Source organism: Phyllostomus discolor, chromosome 1 (assembly GCF_004126475.2).
Source record: "Phyllostomus discolor isolate MPI-MPIP mPhyDis1 chromosome 1, mPhyDis1.pri.v3, whole genome shotgun sequence".
In the NCBI taxonomy this organism is placed as follows: domain Eukaryota; kingdom Metazoa; phylum Chordata; class Mammalia; order Chiroptera; family Phyllostomidae; genus Phyllostomus; species Phyllostomus discolor.
In genome coordinates this window covers 153,786,493-153,806,425 of record NC_040903.2, presented here as the reverse complement: position 1 = coordinate 153,806,425, position 19,933 = coordinate 153,786,493, and the positions used below count along the sequence as shown (strand labels likewise).

Here is a 19,933-nt window from a genome sequence, read left to right as displayed (position 1 = left end):
TATAATACCTGGAGAGCTAAATTTCTGTAACACCAAAGATTTTCTTATAAAAATCTGTATTTGTTTTTAATTCTTACCTGGCTGGCGTAGCTCAGTGGATTGAGTGAGGGCTGCAAACCAAAGTGTCGCAGGTTCGATTCCCAGTCAGGGCACATGCCTGGGTTGCAGGCCACCGCCCCCAGCAACCGTACATTGTTTTTCTCTCCCTCTCTCTCTCCCTCCCTCCCTCCCTCCCTCTCTCTCTCTCCCCCCTTCCTTCTCTAAAAATAAATAAATAAAATCTAAAAAAATCCTCTTGACCTTTAAAAAAAACATTCTTAATTAAACTATAGTTGGCATATGACATTAGTTCTGGGCACACAGCATAGTGATGAAGATATCTGTGTACCCTGCAATGTGTCCACTGTGACGAGCCTAGTAACCATCCACCACGGTGCAGAGTTACTATGATATTACTGACTGTAGCTCTGTGCCACACATTAAAATCTATGTTTTCATTAAAGACTATAATAGAAAATTACCAAAAAATTAGAAATGAAAAAAACATCATCCACAATATCATCAGTTTGTCTTATTCTACTTCCCTCTACTCTTTTCTGCCTCCTGCTTTACCAAATTGTAGCATATATAACAGGATTTCTTGTCTTTGACACCAGTGACATTTTGGACCAGATAATCCTTTTTAGAGGGAGGCTGTCTTGTGCACTGCAAGGTGTTTAGCAGCACCTCTGACCTCCACCCATGAGTTACCAATAGCACCCCCAGCCTAGTCTCAACCATCAAAAATGTCTTCAACATCACCAAATGTCCCCCAGAGGACAAGGCCAATCCCAGCCGAGAACACAGTGATCGATCCCACTGATACACAGTGTTCTGTCTTTTTCTCTTATTATATAAATAATAGTTTCCCATGATGCCACATTGTCTTCATAATGAAAAAGATTATTCAAAGAAACAGTAATAGTTCTTTTCCACTAAAAAAAAATGAAAAGTGAAGTAACCTGTATGTGTAGGACATACTGGCCTCAGCAAAAATACTTTGGAGAAATGTGGCTGGACTAGCTCATCTAGACTTTTTATCTGAGAAGCAGCTTTTACTTCATAGAAATGCTGACAATTTAAGAAAATTTAATTGAAATGATCTCTTATGCTAGTTATAAACACTCTGATGTTCTTAGGCTAAGGGGAAAATACCCTGATGTCTGAAAATTTCTCAACCAAAGGAGGCAACCTGTGCAATGCAGAATGTAAGCAGCACACACTGGTGACAGATATCAAATGTTTATGAGACAGAGTATGATCTTATTTACATAAAGCATAACTACATGTGTGCATTATGCAGTACAATGCCTTGCAATATTTCTCTCCCCAACTGGGACCAGGTGAGTATTTCATAATTGCTGTGTTTTTTTTTCTGGTATTATAATTTATTATTGCCATCCTCTTCCTATTGCTTTTGCATGGTGGGGATAATAAAAGAGACAAAAGAACACGCTGCAATGAGGCTGAAGGAAAATACCTTACCAAAGGAACTCTGATTTGATTATATGCTAACAATGATCATCACTTATAGTCTCTATCGTGCTTTATTCAAAAGAAAGTTCTAACTGCTTTGAACTGAAAAATGTTAATTAGATGATCTTTCATAAAAACATTTCACAGAAAATTAGGACATTTTAAAATCTAGACCTATTGTGAAAAAACAAAATAAATACAAGGGGGACCCCCAAAACCCGGAATTTATTTATAGAATATTGTGTATTTATTTACATGTTTAAACTTTGGTTACCTTCAAAGTACTCTCCCTGTGGTGCAATATACCTATCGAAACTTTACTTCCACTGCTCAGAACAGATTTTGAACATGTAAATTTTGAGGCCTTGAAGTGCTTCTGTTGGTTTTTGTTTCACTTCTTCCACATTGGGCAAAACATTTCCCTTTGAGGACTTTTTTCATCCAGGGAAACAAAAAAAGTCACTTGGGGCAAGATCAGGTGAATGGTGAAAAGGGAGGGTGGAGTGTGGGGGTCACACCTTTTTTTTTTTTGGGTCAAAAACTGCTGAACACTCAGCATGGTGTGGGCAGGTGCTCTTGTGAATCCCCCATCATGAAATGGGCAAAGGTGTTGAAAGAATCTTCAAAAAAAATTCACTAAAGCCAAACGTAGTTAGTCTCTCACAACACCAGCTGGTACACTGATACAGATGGGTTCCTAGAATACTCACCTAGTGGCAGAAGCCAGTACTACAAGGGGCCCGCCCTTCAGAAGACAATTCCACGTTTTTGGCACCCACCCTAGTAATTTATATAGTTGTTTTATAAAAAAAATTTCAGATTGCAAATGTGTCTCTTGATGAGGCTATTAACTAAGGTGGATCTGTCTAATGAGAATCAATAGGAACAGGAAACCAAGTTAAGGTAGTAAGTAGTTAGATTAATTTCCCTTCCTGATCGCCTCAGATTATTAAAAGTAGTGAGTTTTATGTTGCCCCAAGTCAAGGACAGTCTCAAGACCAAAGCTATTCATCTCTACCAAGGTCTTGAACCTGCCCAAATGGCTGCTTTGTCTGAACAGGGCAGGCTCTGTGTATGTGCAGAATCTTGTACAGCCAGGCTGCATCCAGGCAGCCAAGGTTAAACGTCTAGTTCATAGACTATTCAGATATTTGGTTTCTTCTCCCTCCACCTGCTGCCTGCTTTGTGGCAGCTCCTCTGCTTATTTGTCTCTCCTTAAAGAGGAAGGGAAAAAGACAATGAAAAAAAAAAGCAAACTTGATTTAGATAATGTGGTTATGTGTTAGCTCTGATAAGAATATTCATGGAATTAAAAATTAGATGTGTTCTCCCTCTTGGGAAGAACGCCCATGCCTTTCCCCTCTCTGTCTTCTTCCCCCAGGCGTGTTATCTTTGTCTTTCTCTCTCCTAAGCTCCAAGGCCCTTGGAGCTATAACTTGATTCCTAAGTCTACATAGCCAGCTAGCTCACTTCTGCCACCTTTGTAACTTTCTAAATAAAATTTTTCTTATAATTAAAAAATATATAAATATTCCTGGCTGACATAGCTCAGTGGATTGAGCTCAGGCTTCAAACAAAAGTGTCACAGGTTCAATTCCCAGTTGGGGTACATGCCTGGGTTGCAGGCCATGACCCCCAGCAACCACACATTGATGTTTCTCTCTCTCTCTCTCTCTTCTCTTTCTCTCTCTCTCTCTCTCTTTCTCCCTCCCTTCCCTCTCTAAAAATAAATAAATAAAATCTTTTAAAAAGTTTAAAAATATATATAAATATTAAAATTCTTTGTCAAATTAATTATGTATGTGCATGTAATCCTTACACCACTTACTGGCTATATCTGTATGGCTCATAAAAGATGAACTATGCTTAGGGCAAAAGAGTAGACACTGAAAACTTGATTTACATATAAACAATCTGAATCCCAAACTGCTGCACCAGCTTCACTCCAGACAGTCATCAATCAGTAGACCAAACTGCTGAGTAAGACACTAGAAAATAAGGTGGTTTTCCTTTTCAGGTACAACATGCCTAGTGGGAAAATGCTAAGCAGATGGATATCAACTTAATAGGACTTGGTCATTAAAGATCACAGGCATTAGTGAAACTAATATAATATTGTACATCAAATCTAATTAAAAAAATTTTTTAAAAAGGTCACAGGCATTAGAACTCATTTTGTTATATGTGTTTCATCAGGAACAATGCACATGATGCAAAAATTCTACTCATAATATTTCAATCATTTTTAGTTTCAAAAAGCTTGACTAATTACAATGATGACAAACTTTATCTTTCTGCTAACAATATTTCCAAGCACCTAGATTAATTTACATTTTATAACATTAATTTACATCTTATAGAAGGGGAAGTCAGAGTAACTCCTCGTTCTGGTCATTAGGAATGGGAGCTAGAATGACCAATTATTGGCTTACAGGTCTCCTTGGAATCCATGGTCTAGATGCTGTGTTCCTTCACAATCAACTTCAGTCATTAGAAAATTTAAATGAATTTAGCCAGTTTACTCACCAATACATTTTCCTTTGTGCACCATTAGCTGGTCAGGACTGCCCATAGAGAAATACAGGACTTCACAAGAACCGGGAGAACCTTCACTACTACACACAGAATACTGACGCTCTCGCCTGCAAAGTAAATTTGAACGATTATTTTTTTCAACTTCTTGCCCCCATTTTCTCCTGTTTACTAGCCCTTTCACAGCCTAACATATGTCTCTACTGGAAACTGAGCTTAAGGTTCTAATGGGTAAGTTGTTCAACTCCCCGACTCCTTACTGAGGTTTTCTCCACATGTACTCTACAAACTCCCAAGTCTAGATCTGTGCTGTCTGATATGGTAGCCATTAGCCACATTTAAATTTAGCTACCTAAGTTTAAATTAAATTAAACATTCAGTTCTTCAACCACAGCAGTCACATTTAGGTACTCAGTAGCCACAAGAGGCTAGTAGCTACCGTATTGGAGAGCATCAATATAGAACATTTCCATCATCACAGCAGGTCTGCAGTGATTCCACTCAATCTACATTGACCCCGAAATCTCTTCACTCCAGGTGCACGTGCACATCTGGAGAAAGCTGGAAAACAGGGCAGTTTGGAGCACTATAAGTTCCTGGTCTCCAACTGGGCCCCCAATCACTGAATGCTCATTCTTTCTCTTTGAGAGATACTTTGCCGCTCCCCTCCATTGCTTCCCTAAAATACTGAAAGCCCAACTCCTCCTCCTCTCTTTCTCTTTTCTACTTTTCTTTTCCCTCTGAGTGGGAAGCAACAGCTGGGAAGCCAGATTATAAAGCAAAAGTAATGAATAAACTAGGGGAAAGGGTTGCAGAAAGAGGCCAGGGAGAGTGCCCTTGATGGTCAGAACTGGACACTTGTAAGAAATGCTCTGATGAGGCAGATGGGCAAATCTCCATAAAGCAGCCCTCTCATTCTAAGCACGGTCCTGACTTCTACCTTCACAGAGAACACGAGGCAATGAGAAATGAAGCCCATCCTTTCTCTTGTTCCACCTACAACGTTACTTGGAATCTGTACCATTGTTTCTTTTTCCCAGACTTCAAGGGAGTCAGCTATGCTGGTCTCATTTCCACTTCCTACAGTCTCCTCTGGGATCCTGGTCCACTGGCTGCCCCCCTCTCCTGTATGTCCAATCCGCCCTCTAGATTAGCTTCTTCCCCTCCCTTATCCATCTCTCTCATCTCTACACTCTCCCGCCTCAACCCTGCACCCCGCCCCTCTTGTTCTGTTTTCATACTTTCACACCAGCTGTCTCCACTTCTGCCCGTTCTACTTACTCCTCATACTACTGAACTGTCAATAAAACTGCCACCTCCCTCCCAACCACTCTCAAGCTGACTTTTCCCCTTGGTTCTTTTATTTTGGTTCATGGTGTAGCCATCCATTCTGTCTCGAGTCAAAAATGTGAGTCTCCCTGGGCTCCTAGACCTCCTGCATCTAACTGATCCCCACACACCATCCTCTCCACTTCCCCGCCCTATTGAGGTCATCTCCAGCTCTTTCCTGGGCACATGCAATACTCCATTACTAACTGGTCTCTCCTCCCCCAATCCTACACATCTTCCCTTTCCCCACACTACTGCTGACAAGACCTACTTTGATATGAGTCTCATGTGTCCATATATTCTGAACACCAGAGAATGACTAAAACATTCTATTTCTAAACTTATTTGTGCTACTAGGGGCACACTGAAATTTATGGAGAAAAGAATAAACACAAAGATTTAAATTAGACTTATTAACATAAATTATCCAGAAGAGCCTCTACCCTCTCCAACTAACAGTCATTTTAGTCTAGGGCATCTTTACGTCCTTTAGTTTACAGTGTGTAAATGCCTGCTTTCAAGGTGTTTTAGAATACTAATAACTCTGTCTGACTGTTAAGTGCAAACACAACGAGACTGTTGAGAGTGCTAATAAGAAAAGATACAATTTAGGATTATTAGGATTAAAATAAAAGTGAAAGTTCCAAGAAAACAGCAATGTCATACATGCCACCTAGGACAGACTGGCAGCAGGAACAGTCCCAAAGGATCAAAAGTAAATCGCATTGAGTTTGAAAAGGAGGAATAGAGAGATAAAAACCAACGTCACTGATGTCTCCTGTTTTCACCTGTAAGATGTGTACATATTTGCTTTTTAGAAGAAAAATAAACGAAAAAAAAAATGGAGCACTTTGCTTATTTCCTTTGACTTTCTAATCCATAAAGGCCAATTAACAGAAAGAAACAAAATCAAGAGTATATCATTAGGTACTTTGGTATATCATGGACATTTTATTTCTTAACCAATAGAGCACATGAATTACACTTTAAGAAAGTTTCATTCTTTACCAGGCCAATAGTCAACATAATGGCAGAAACCCATATAGGTACGTGCAATACTCTGGCAAACAATAGATGAAAACTCTTTCATGTTCCTTCTGGAATGCTCATGGAGTGTTTTCCTGTCCGAGACACACAAGTATCACTCTGCAAGTATAACGTTACAAGTTGTTCTAACTATGACAAGGGGGAGGGAACTTTCCATACCCCCCGAGTAAACCTGAAAATGATCTTGGATCTTAAAAGCAAGTCTAATCTTAGATGCATTATTTATAGTTAGCCACAAAAAAGGAAATGTTTAAACTTATAGAACTGTTTTTATATATCCAAAAAGACTTTTTCATAGCATTGATTTATTTCACTGATTTCAACACAATAGAAAGTTGTTAAGTATTTCTTAGCGAGATGCTCTGACAATATCAAACTATGTTGCATATTGGAAGCCAAATAAAAAAAATTAATCTAAATAGGTGTAAAGAGTGATAATTTTAGAATTGTTACCAGAAATAGTATTCAAGAGAAAGTGTGGCTCACCCTAACAGTGAGTGGTTAAACATCAACATCCAAACAATTTCTAGGCTCATTTTTTTCTTAAAGTTGGTAATTCGGGAAAGAACTGAAATGGTTCCTTCTTATAAACAAACTATAACCTGAAAGTTTATGTAAGTCTTTAGTTTGGTACCTAAAATGTTACTTTCCATAGAAGAAAAGTGTTGGTTTTAAAAGTGCTGGTTAGATTCTCAAAAGTTTAAACACATAAAGAAGTGAATTATCATACCTACTCTACTTAATCACCGACCCACTCGTAAGTGGATTCTGTACTAAGATTTCCTTCTGATCCACAAGGGGTCACAGGAGATATTTAGGGAAGTCTCAACTTTTTAGTGGAAAAGGATGTGGAGGAAGAAGCACATAGTATCTCTCATGTGACTTCTCGTGACCGGGAACAAACCAGGAGCCCACGGGCAAGGACAAGGAAGCCCGGGACCCCTGACAATGAACCAGGGCTGACATTCTCAGGTGCGGAACCTTCTACACGGCACCCACTCTGGGGCATCCCCCACATCTGTGGTGGGGCCCCCAGCGATACGGACTGAAGACAAACACGGTGTGAAATTTGACTGGATGATGACTGATGGAAGAAACAATTTTAAATTACTTATTGAATAGTTAGATCATTAAAGGTCAGATCAAACTGTACTAGAGGTGAGACTGTGAAATGTGAGAGATTGTTATAAAAGTGAATAAGCAATAAAACTGGTTTAATTAAAGATGTTTAGAAAATGTTAAAACCAATGAAAATTTTGTTTCATACTGCTGACAAATACAGGGTGGGTCAAAAGTAGGTTTACAGTTGTGACTATGTGAAACACAGTTCATTCTTGTATTATTTATTAATTACTGTATTATTTTCCATATGGACAACTATAACCTACTTTTGCCCCATCTTGTGTATTTATGTAGGCTTTGAAAAGTTATTGAAACAACTATCTGAAAATTCAAAAATTTCACTACAAGTTGTTTTATTCCTTCTACATCTTTCATTCTTCCAGATCAGAAATCTCAAGGACTTACTTAGACCTCCCAGAGGAGCCGGCCTGATGTCTGCCATTTCCCACAAAGTCGGGAGAGCCTCCGTGGAGAATGGCCGCTGTTCTGTGTCCTCCTGGGTCCTTCCTGGGGGTGTGATTTTGGTTTGAAAAACTAGCAATTTCCAAACGTTCCTAGAAAAAAGAAAAGTAAAACCTACTTTAGATGTACATCATAAATGGAAGACTGTTAAGGTACATAATTATGAGTTCAGTAGAGTACGCATTTTATTTAAACTGAAGGCTTTCAAGTGTTATGACGTTGTACTCAGCTTTTAAAAATTTAATGTCTGAATATGGACTGGGTCAGGAAATAATTAAGTTTCAACAGAATATGAATTTAAAATGAAAATGCTAGGATCTTAGAATATGCATTAAAAAGCTAGAAAGAAGAGCAAGAGGAAATGAACAGAAGGCGGCTTTCAAAGGGCAGGGTGGCAGACGGGAAAGCAGATCAGACGTAACACAGGAGAGCCAGCAGAAACAGTGACACCATCTTACATCTGTACACGGCCGTGTACTTCCAGAAGGTGGTATATTCATCTGTGGGAATAATTACGTGAGACAGAAAGGGAGGCATTGTAAGTCCCGTTTTAAGGGATGAGGAAAATAAGCCACAGAGACTGTCCTCTAAAGGTCACGGAACTTGGCCGTAAAAAAAGCCGAAGCTTTGAGCCAGGTGCTGCTTACTCTCCATCAGCGTGTCCTCCCCTCCACCTCACAGTTTCCTGTAAGGTAACTGCCCGATTTCCAGAAAACAGAACGAGTAAAGTTTCCTCTCAATCTCTCCCAACATGTATGGCTGGCTTTTTGATGGAGCAGGACACAGGAAAAATACAGGGAAAACATAGGAAAAAGGACGTTATCCTTTTTCGCCACTGCTTTTTAAACCTGCTCTGTTAAATCCTTCTTTTCCATCACTGAATGAAATCTCCAGCAGAGCCTTATGGTTTCCATTCACTCTTCAGTATGAAAAAATTGCGTTATCTTCAAAATGTTAAGAATTCCATCTGGGTTAATTATCAAAGTTTCAATTTCTTCTCTCCCTCGACTCACTGGATAAACTACCATAGTTACATAAGCCTAAATCATCTACAAATAATGTACAATTCTAAGTTTTGCTTTCTGTTTGGGGATTCTTTTAGTGTTTCATTTTAGGCTTCATACTGATAGTTACACCAGGAGAAGAAAATATCATCAATGGCAATAAAAAAGATTTTATGTTTAGCAAAATGTCAATGATTTTAGTATGGTAGACTTGACAGAGTACCTGTTTGGCCATTTCTTTCCTTTTTTTCTCTTCTTTGATCTCTTCTTTCCTTCTCTGAATCTCATGAAGGATTTCACGTTGCTGAAAGAAATCATACTGGTATCAAATGCCAGTCTTTGAAACCTCTACAACATATAAGTTCTGAAATTATAAAAACTCTTGTGAATTAAAAAAAAAATCAACCTGTGTTTTCCTAAGAGACCTGAATCTATGGAGCCTTAGTACAAACTGCAGCTCCGTCAGTGTTCTCACAGTTCCTATGCAGCAGCATTCCCGTTTAAATGGGTGTGAAGACTGTGTGGGGACGGACGTTTGCCCCTCACTCCTTGCGTTTCCACATGGAGGGATTTTCACTACAGCAACACTGTGGCCCTCCCACGTCCCCCACACTTGACTTAGCCCGTCCTGTTTGATGTCCGCCTGTCACTGGAGAACACGCACTTGTGCCTGTTCTGCGCCCTGGGGTCCAGGGCCGACTTGGTGGAGCTGGGCCGAGCTGTCCTCAGTGCCCGGACCCAGGGTGGCACAGGTGCCACCACCACAGCCACAGATTATCAGGCTGAATTCTCTAATCAGCGCCCTCAGTATTGAAAGTGGTGTTTTGGTCCCAATCCCATTGACTCATGCGTCTATTGCTCAGCTGGGTCTGAATGTAGGTAGGGAAAAATAGTATGTTTTTATGAGTCCCCTAAAATTCAAGGTTGTGATATTAAAACCATTAAAACACTCACCAAAAACTGCAACAGCAATAATACAAAATGCAAAAAAAATACCCCACAAAAAACCCGAAACCCAAAAGTTATAGGTAGCTATAGCATTACACTAAAACAAAACTATTAGCTAAATATTCACTATTTTCTAATAAAAATGTGCCTTAGTAAAAAACTGTGATGACAGGAGCTTTAAATTCTAAATGGTAATGAGGCTATACAATGAAATAGGAGATAAGCAGTAACAAAATTAATGGGGTTCACCAAGAGAGTGTTAATATAAACACAGGATGATCAAAATGAAGCAAGAAAAACAAAAAAGAACCAGAAGGAAAACCTAAGAAAAGCAGGAAAAACAAAATCCTAGAAGTAACTGTAAGATCTATGGGAAAAAAAACTGGAAAGCTCCACCAAGTTAAAAATTGAGAAGGAAATTTAGATGTATAAATTGACTCTGATCAAATGATTTTTTAGAAAAGACTTTATTTATTTTATTTTTAGAGAGAGGGGAAGGGAGGGAGAGAGAGAGAGGGAGAGAAGCATCAATGTGTGGTTGCCTCTCGCATACCCCCTACTGGAGACCTAGCTTACAACCCAGGCCACGTGCCCTGACTGGGAATAGAACCTGTGACCCTGTGGTTCATAGGCCAGCACTCAATCCACTGAGCCACAGCAGCCAGGGCTGATTGAAGGATTCTTAAAATAACACAGGAATGACACTGGCCAGGTGCCTTAGTTGGTTGGAGCGTTATCCCATACACCGAAATGTTGCGGGATTTATTCCTAGTCAGGGCACGTAAGGCAGGCAACAGACTGATATTTCTCTTACATTGATATTTCTCTCTCTCTAAAATTGATAAACATATCCTCGGGTAAGGATTAAAAAATAAATAAATACATTAAATAAATAAATAACAGGTATGTACATCATTATGCAAATTAAATTACAAATGGTTAGTGAACATGAAAAAACTTCAATATCTGCCTTTTACTACTCATTTGGGTAAGAGATTCTTATTCCAAAAAGAGAAAAGAAATAGCCTCTAAAACTCAGTGAGCTCCTGCACAGCTTTACAAAGTGCAGACAGATCACAGGAAGCTTGGGTAGACTGTCTCCTTTTTCTTTTCTTTTATTTAAAGACCTGGACTAAGGGCTCTAGGGGCAGCACTGATGTTTGTTGAGAGGGAACTGCTCACAGAATTTCTCAGTTACTCTTAGGGCCAGTCCTCTCACTAAGAATCCATAGTTCTTCAATCAAATATGAGCAAAACTGAAATACAGAGAGATGTGTAGGTGGAGACAGAGTCACGACCTACAGAAGCTCACAGCTGTTTGGGCTGGCCGCCCGTGGTGACAAGGGTCTCACCTCCTGCTCTTCTTTCCGCTTGGCCTCTAACAGCCTCTGCTGCTCCTCCTGAGCCTGCCTTTCCAGCATTTCTTCATGAAACGACTTGGGAGGGGGCTTGTTATGCTCGCTGAGAAACAACTGCACGTGGTAAGCCAGTTCGAATATCATCACCTAAACAAGTAGATGAAAATAACCACCAATGGTCAAACAATGGAAGACAGGGTGCAAAGCAGAGACTACAGAAAACAAGCAGGCGCCCAGCCACTTGCAACAGTGAGGTTCACTTTGATAAGACACTTCTGAGTGAAGTGCGCGCTGCAATCGCAGCAGGAAAGGCTTTCACGGCCTCACCTCATTGTGTTGCCATCAAGACAAATCACCAAAATGAAAAGCTTCACTTGTCTTTTGTAGTCCTATTCCACTGATTGGCATTTTCTGTACAATAAATCTGATAAAATATTTTTCTGTACAAGTAATTTGATAAAATGTTTAAGACTGAATAAAAGTAAAAAGCTAACTTCATAACTAGAAAACCTGTCTACCCAGACAATAATAATAAAGACAAGAGCAGGCAATAATCACTGCTAACATCAGAGCTTTCATCTGTCCATACCACACACCGAAAGTAATTCTACTGGGAGATCGGAAGCAGATATTTAAAGTCCTCGTTATCTCCCTGCTAGTAACGGGCCAGGAGGAGGCTGATCAATACCTAGAAAGTACTTTATTTCCACTGAGGGAGGCATTCAGACGGTGCCTGAAGGAACAAGGCCCCCCTCAGACAGTCTTTCTGTGGCCACAGGAAGCCACTTCCCCTGCTCCTGGGAGTCCTAAGTCAAGCCAGGGCTGGGACATCAGTGGAACGGGGTTTCTGGGACCCCACAGTGACTGACCGCCCCAACCCCGAAGAGGCTGAAAGTGCCAAGCTCCTTCCGCACATGAGGAGCACCACACTGAGATTTCTTTTTCTTCAGTCATACAGAAAAGCAACTTAAAAATTCTTATTTCCATTGTATGTTTAAAGCATTTTCTAAAGGGACTTAACATGGTGGTAAATAGTGACAGAAGTCATGGTACACAAGAATATAAAGTTAACTGGCTTAGTGTTTACCTTTTTCTCAGGGAGTAAATGCAAAAAATGCACAGCTATTGTTGGGGGAAATTAATATGCTTTTTAGTATGCCAGAGGCTGTGGCACTCACTGGATACACTTCAATTTACAGTTGAGAAACACTAGTCTAGAATCTAGGAGGCAAGTTGTTTTAAGAAAAGCTCTTTTAAGAAAAGCTAGGAAAAGTAGGTAGTTTCTATTATGTCAAAGAGAAATCATTTCGATACCAGAAAGGAGCCAGGAGACAAGTGGTGGAGGGTCTTTCTTTTGCCAATCTGTTTAATTTACTAGCACTTTCTACATAAACAAATCTGATAAAATATATAATACCAGGTAAAAACAAGAACCACTTTCAAAACTGGCAATTGTCCCTCTCCCTCCCCTCCATCTACATGGTTCATTGCCTCACTTCCCTCAGCTTCTGCTCAAATGCCACCTTATCAGAGGCCTCTCCTGCCCTTAGTTACGATAGCCGCTCTTGCTCTCACAATACACACCCGTATTGGTCACAGTTCTACAGAGAAACTCTGTGTGTGTGCTCCTGCACATGGGGTGGGGGTGGGGGGTGTTTGTGTAAAGGGGGGGAGGAGACAGAGATTTTTAAAAAAGATTTTATTTATTTGTTTTTAGAAAGAGGGGAAGGGAGGGAGAAAGATAAGGAGAGAAACATCAGTGTGTGGCTGCCTCTCACGTTCCCCATAGTGGGCACCTGGCCCACAACCCAGGCATGTGCCCTGACCGGGAATTGAACGGGTCACCCTTTGGTTCACAGGCCTGTGCTCAATCTACTGAGCTACACAAGCCAGGGCGAGAGATTTTTTAAGGAATTTGTTCATGTGAATATACAGTTATAGAGCTGGGCAAGTCTAAAAATCTGTGAAGTAGGCTGGTGGTGAAGGGTTAATGCTGTAGGTCCAGCCCAAAGACCATCCATCTCTGGACAATTCCCTCTTCTAGGGAGGCCAGTCTTTTTCTCTTTAAGCCCTCAACTGATTGGGTGAGACATGACCCACGTTTTAGAGGATAATCAGCTTAACTCAAAGTCTACAGATTTAAATGTTTATCTCATCTAAAAAAAATACCTACACAAAAATATATAGAATAATGTTTGGCCAAATATCTGGTTACTGTGGGCTAGCCAAGTTCACACACAGTATTAAGCATCACAACATCTCTCTGAGCAGTTAAAAAATCACAACATGAAATACTGACAAGATGCAAAGAAACTGGACCACTTACATATTGCTGGTGGGACTGGACAGGGGTACCACCAATCTGGAAAAGTTTGGCATTTTCATAAAACTGAACATGCACACCCACAATTTCACTCCTAGGCATTTGTTCAAGAAAAATAAACTTATGTTCACATAAAAACTTGTTCATGAATATTTATAACAGTTTTATCTTCAATAGCCCCAAACTGGAAGTCCGGATTTTTTTCACCTGGTAGATGGTAAATGACTAGCGGTGCCATGAAATACTACACCACAGGATGCTACTCAGAACAAAAATGAAGGACTACTGACACATGCAACAATCTGTATGAATCTACAGAAAATTATGCTGAGTTAGAACAGAGCTAATCCCAAAGGTCACGTACTATATGACTGTACTCATATAATTTCCTTGAAATGAGAAAACTACAGAACTTGAGAACAGATCAGCAGTTGTCAGGTGGCAATGAGAGGGTGCGGGTGGGTGTAGGGGGCAGCTATGAAAGGGTGACATGAGGGATCCCTGTGGTGACGCCTATTCTGCTGCTGCACTCAATGTCAGTGCCAGTATTTTGATTATGATGCTGTACTACAGTTTTGAAAACTGTTACCACTGGGCAGAATAAGTAAAGGGTACATGGGGTCTCTTGGTATTATTTCTTACAACTGCACATGAATCTGCAATTAACTCAAAATAAAAAGTATAATTTAAAATACATTTTTAAAAGGCAGCAAAAGCAAAAATAAACAAGCAGGACTATATTAAATTAAAAGGCTTCTCCACAGCAAAAGCAGCTATTAACAAAACAAAAAGACAACCTGCAGACAGGAGAAAATATTTGCAAATCATGTATTTGATAGGGGTTAATATCCAAAATATATAAAAAAACTCACAACTCAAAAGGAAAAACACAAATAATCTGATTTTTAAAAAAATGGGCAGAGGAGCCCTGGCCAAGTGGCTCAGTTGGTTAGAGCATTGTCCTGATCCACCAAAACTGCAGGTTCAATCCCCAGTCAGGGGACACACAAGAATCAACCAATGAATGCATCAATAAGTGGAACAACAAATCAATATTTCTTCTCTCTCTCTCCCCCCAACCTCCCAAAACCAAGAAAATCATAATAAGGGCAGAGGAACTCAACAGACATTTTTCCAAAGAGGACATACAAATGGCCAACAAATGCTCAACATCACTAATCATCAGGGAAATGCAAATCAAAACCTCAATGTATTATCACCTCACACCTCTTAGAAGGGCTGTAATCAAAAAGACAAGTGTTGGCAAGGATGTGGAGAAAGGGAACCCTTGTCCACTGTGGGTGGGAATGGAAACCAGTTTATACACTATGGAAACCAGTATGGAGATTTCTACCATTATCATGCAGCAACCTCACTTCTCAGTATACATCTAAAGGAAATGAAGATGGAATCTTGAAGAGATATCTGCACTCCCACGTTACTGCAGCATTACTTACAAGAACCAAAAGACAGGGAGACAGCTGAGTGTCCATCAACGCATGACTGCATAGAGGTGTGTGGGAGACCTCGGGCAGACCCTGATGTGTGGAGGACTAAGGAAGAACTGGCACTGAACCAAGTGTGAATGCTCGGGTGGAGAGGAGACACTGAAGGATTAAAGCATGTTGCTAATTATTGACAAGGGAAACAATTAATTAGTTCTTCTGATATGGAAAGAGGAGAAGTGGCAAAGTTTGGTTAGAAATCACTTATCTGTAAACATTCTCCAATAATATAAAGGTTCAAATCAAGATCAAGTCATGGTGCCAGGTCCAAAGTGTTTAAAAAGTATGGCCAGATTCATATGAACTGTTTTTGGAAAGATTTTTTTAAAAGATTTTATTTATTTAATTTTAGTGAAAGGGGAAGGGAGGGAGAAAGAGAGGGAGAGAAACATCAATGGGTGGTTGCCTCTTGCACACCCCACACTGGGGACCTGGCCTGCAACCCAGGCACGTGACCTGACTGGGAATTGAACTGGCAACCCTTTGGTTCACAGGCCAGCACTCAATCCACTGGGCCACACCAGCCAGGGCAGATTCTTAAGCATTAATAATACCATGTATATACATTCTACAATTTGTAGTACATAAATACTATAAATTAAAGAAATACAAATAGCAATGTTCTCTATTGTAGATATCAATACGAAACAAAACATTCTAGTCAAAATTGAATTTAAGGAACAATGGAAAAACCTTTAAGCCAAAGAAAAGGCAGGAGGGCAAACACTGGTAAACATGTTGAGACTTTTACTGTCCTCTTATAATTCCAGACAAATCTTACCTCTCCACAATGCTTTTTGGCCACTTCATCTAGGCGGGATTTTAACAAATTAACACTTTCATTTGACAGGCCTTTGGCATTCTTTAACTCTATTTCAGGCACTCTGGAAAAGAAAAAAAAAGGAGTTACTTTAGAAAGTGTAGCCTGTTTGCATTAACATTTGCTAAATTCCAAGGGATTTCATACAGGGCTCGTTTGTAAACCTGTTAGCCCAGCTACAATTCCCCCATCTCAAAAGGATTTCAGCTACACTCAGCTGACACAGTGCTCATCACTGATTTACTGCAGCCCATAGGGAGCGAGTGGGCTGGCCAGTTGTTGGTGTGTGGCCTCCTAGGTGCCCTGCTCCCCAAGATAATCAGACTTATTGGGGCTTGATCCCTGTATCTACCCAACTCCTCTGTCTCTGATTTCAGCTTTACAAATTGACTAAAAATTTTCTCATCGACTAATATTTTACTGCCTTTAAAAAAAAAAATCACTCTAGCTCTGTGTGTGACTCCAGTCTAGTAGTGTAAGCACGCACCACCTTGCATGGTAATGCTTGACCCTGGCTTGTGCCCATATCAATGAACCCAGCTCTGACAGCTCGCCTGCAAAGGGGCAAGTGCTTGCTCTAGTCTGTGAGCTCTGGCATACAGCAGGATGAGAATAATGGGGCCACATGGAGCCACAATGATCTGGCTCATATTCCCACGACAGGCTGTGTCCAGTTACTCACTCTGACTGTAAATGAGGTGGAAAAATGCTCACTCACTCACGTGTAAATCTAGTCCTGCACACTCTGCCTCTTCCAAAGATGGCTGCCTCATACTCCTCTTCATCCTTATAGAGCATGAGTAAGACTCCGTACCGTTTACTCACGGGAAGTACATGCCAGCCCTCAGGCTTCCTTTCATTCCCAACCAATAGACATCCAACACCAGTCTCCCAAGATTAAGTAGGCTTTATTTGATTTTACTGAACCAAAAATGACTCTCTACCTCCTACCAAGCATTTCTGAGTAATTCTGAGTACTCCTTATCTATGAGTTCTCTCAATGCTTCAGTTATAATGGGCTGCTGCAATCAGTATCCACTGGGACAGATGGAAATCTGTGAGGAAGTACTTTGTGTATATGAGAAAAGGAATAACAACACCATGTAGCCTTGAGTCTCTGTGTGGTCTGTCTAACTCAGGGTTCTCGCGCAGTAGTATCAACGACTCTTTTGCAGAAAGGGAAGGTTTCTACACCATGTAGTCTGAAAGGACAGGGGCGTTCCTCAAGTCGAGGCTTACATAATCATTACTATTTTCTAAACTAAGCAGTCATTATACAGCAGTATTAACAGAATGGTGAAAACTTCATCCACAACACTAATTAAATTTTTTAAAAACTCTCCAACATTCTCTTTATGCTGCTACCACATAATTTATAATTTTATGTGGCTGATATTATAATGTTTATTTTCTTACTTTTTATGAACATTCCCATGTTGTTGTCATTTTAATCCTCACCCGAGGATATATTTATTGATTTCAGAGAGGGAGAGAGCGAGGGACGGGGGAAGACATCACTGAGAGACAAACATCAATCGGTTGCCTCCTGACCAGAGACTGAACTTGCAGCCTAGATGTGTGCCCCGGCCGCACACAGAATTCACAACATTTAGGCGTACAGGACAATGCTCCAACTGAGCCCACATGGCCAGGACTCCATGTTGCTTTTTTTTAAATAATATTTTTAATAAAAATATAATAATAATATTTTTATTAAATATTATAAATATTTATATTTATAAATATTTATATTTATTTATATAAAATAAAATATTTTTACCAAGCAGACACATCAAGATTTGCCTGAATAGTTCCCTAGTGCAGTGGTTCTCAATCAGGGTGACTATGTCCCCCAGGCAACATCTGTTGATGTCCAGAGAGCACAGAAGCTTCATGCCCCTTCCACACTTCTTGCCTATGTGTCTTCTCTATGTGGCTGTTCCTAAGTTGCACCCTTTATAATAAACTGACAGTAGTAGGTAAACTGCCTTTCTGAGTTCTGTGAGCTTGTTCTAGGAAATTATTGAACCTGAGGAGGGAGTTCTTGGGAACCTGAAAATTTATAGCCAGTTGATTAGAAATATTGGTAGCTGCAACTGGCATTTGAAGCCTTGTGGGATTAAGCCTTAACCCATGGGATCTGTGGTAACTACGAATAAACTGTATCAGAAGCGAAATGAATTTCTGGATACAAAGCTGGTGTCAGAAGACCCTACCTACTTGGTGTCAGGAAAAATAAAACATAGAGAGGCACTGTCCTATTCTTGTCCTATGCTTTCGTAACTTTAACTGACCTTTAATCAATTCATTAATTAACTTTCAGCACACCTACTTATCTACTGTGGGCACTGTGTTGGGGGCAAAAGAGGGTTACTAACTTCAGGGAGCTCATTTTGATCTATCTATATTTTCAGATCCTCCATCACCTCTTAGGATAACGAATTCTGTAAGTACCACCCTCTGTAAAAGGCAGTGCTTCATTTTATTTGTCACTTTCCTTCACTGGTACCCTGCACAATAACATCATCCAGGCCAATCTGCCTTTCCATGGGGAATGTCTGGGGAAAAGATTACATGAAATGTACAAGACAAGCCCTGGCTGGCGTAGCTCAGTGGACTGAGTACGGGCTGCGAACCAAAGTGTCCAGGTTCGATTCCCAGTCAGGGTACATGCCTGGGTTGCAGGCCATGACCCCCAGCAACCACACATTGATGTTTCTTTCTCTCTCCCTCCCTTCCCTCTCTAAAAATAAATAAATAAAATCTTTTAAAAATGTTAAAAAATGTACAAGATAACTCAGAAAAAGAACCCTCGAGTCCTAATTGCTAATGCATTTGCTCTATCAGTGGTTCTCAAGTAGAGGTGGTATCATTTTCAGGAGCAGTTTGGACATATGTGGGTTTTATGGTTCTCTCACTGGCGGGAGAATACTCCTGGCATTAGTGGGGAGGGGCCAGAGATGCTTCATGCCTTGCAGGGCAATTCTAAATCCTCCTTTACTCCAGGGAGTAAAGTCCCATTGGGCTCAGAAGGCTACTCCAATTCCTAATGCTGATCATACTTCACAACTAAGCACACAAGTTACCATGACTTTATCCTTTTCTTCTAGATTGTTCCTCTTCTCACTTTATGAAGAATTAAACAAATGAAAGTTAATGTAGCAGAAGCAGCAAACAGTCACGGAGCAAATATTAGTATCTGTATCGACTATCCTACAACTAGAAGCAGACTTAACATGAGATAGGCTTTATGAAAATGTCTACTGTTGAAAGTTCTAATGAACTACAAGTGATAGGAAATGAAACTTTAAAGGACTGGTGGCAGGAAAGAGAAAATACCATTGATTTCAACCTGTTTCCATGTGGTCAAAACAGAGAAGTAAAATCACATCACAGCTATTTACAATGTACTCACACATCTGGATAGGTTGGTGGGCATTTAACCCTCAATTCCACTTTTACATATACTTCTTCACCTGCCAGGCCCTGAGGGTACAGAACTAAATTGATTTCAGGGGGCTCTTTGACCTAAAAGAAAAAAAAAGAAAAAAATTATTACTGTTTAAATCTAGAGAGCCAATCATTAACGATTTAGACAATGATCTTAGCTCAGAAGTTCTACTTTTAAAAATATTACATGTAATTATATCTGATATAGTGTTTGGTCATATTTGCCTAAAGCATAGTTTTAAAATAAAACCTGTGCCAGAGAGAATGCATTTTCCTTTCCAAAGTTACCTAACGACTGAACCAAAATGTTCCATGCAGCTTCCTTTCACTCAAACATTCCTGAGTGCAGCTGTGCCTGGGTGCTGTCCTAGAGGCTGGGAGCACAGAGGTAACTTGATACACACCCTCGGATACAACTACATGATACAAAGTATAACACGAATACTTTCCAACAGCGGCGAGTGCTGTGAAGAAAATCTGGCAGAGTAATGGAACCCGGTGGTGGGGAGAAGATGTTC

The 19,933-nt window shown here is 40.2% G+C and overlaps 1 protein-coding gene across 3 annotated transcripts in view; it reads right to left on the bottom strand.

Moving 5' to 3' along the window:
* The window catches only part of EIF2AK4 (eukaryotic translation initiation factor 2 alpha kinase 4), a 103,070-nt gene that overhangs the window by 68,294 nt on the left and 14,843 nt on the right, over window positions 1-19,933 (bottom strand). The window contains exons 2-7 of one of the 3 annotated variants that reach the window (XM_036031644.1): window positions 19,381-19,493; window positions 15,927-16,029; window positions 11,312-11,464; window positions 9,235-9,315; window positions 7,954-8,099; window positions 4,042-4,160 (exon numbers count right to left, since the gene is read on the bottom strand). In XM_036031644.1, the coding sequence (XP_035887537.1) occupies window positions 4,042-4,160; window positions 7,954-8,099; window positions 9,235-9,315; window positions 11,312-11,464; window positions 15,927-16,029; window positions 19,381-19,493 (715 nt within the window). Of the gene's footprint in view, window positions 1-4,041; window positions 4,161-7,950; window positions 8,100-9,234; window positions 9,316-11,311; window positions 11,465-15,926; window positions 16,030-16,916; window positions 17,141-19,380; window positions 19,494-19,933 lie in introns of those variants that run through there. The other 2 variants (XM_028505948.2, XM_036031645.1) reach the window with 2 other exon arrangements.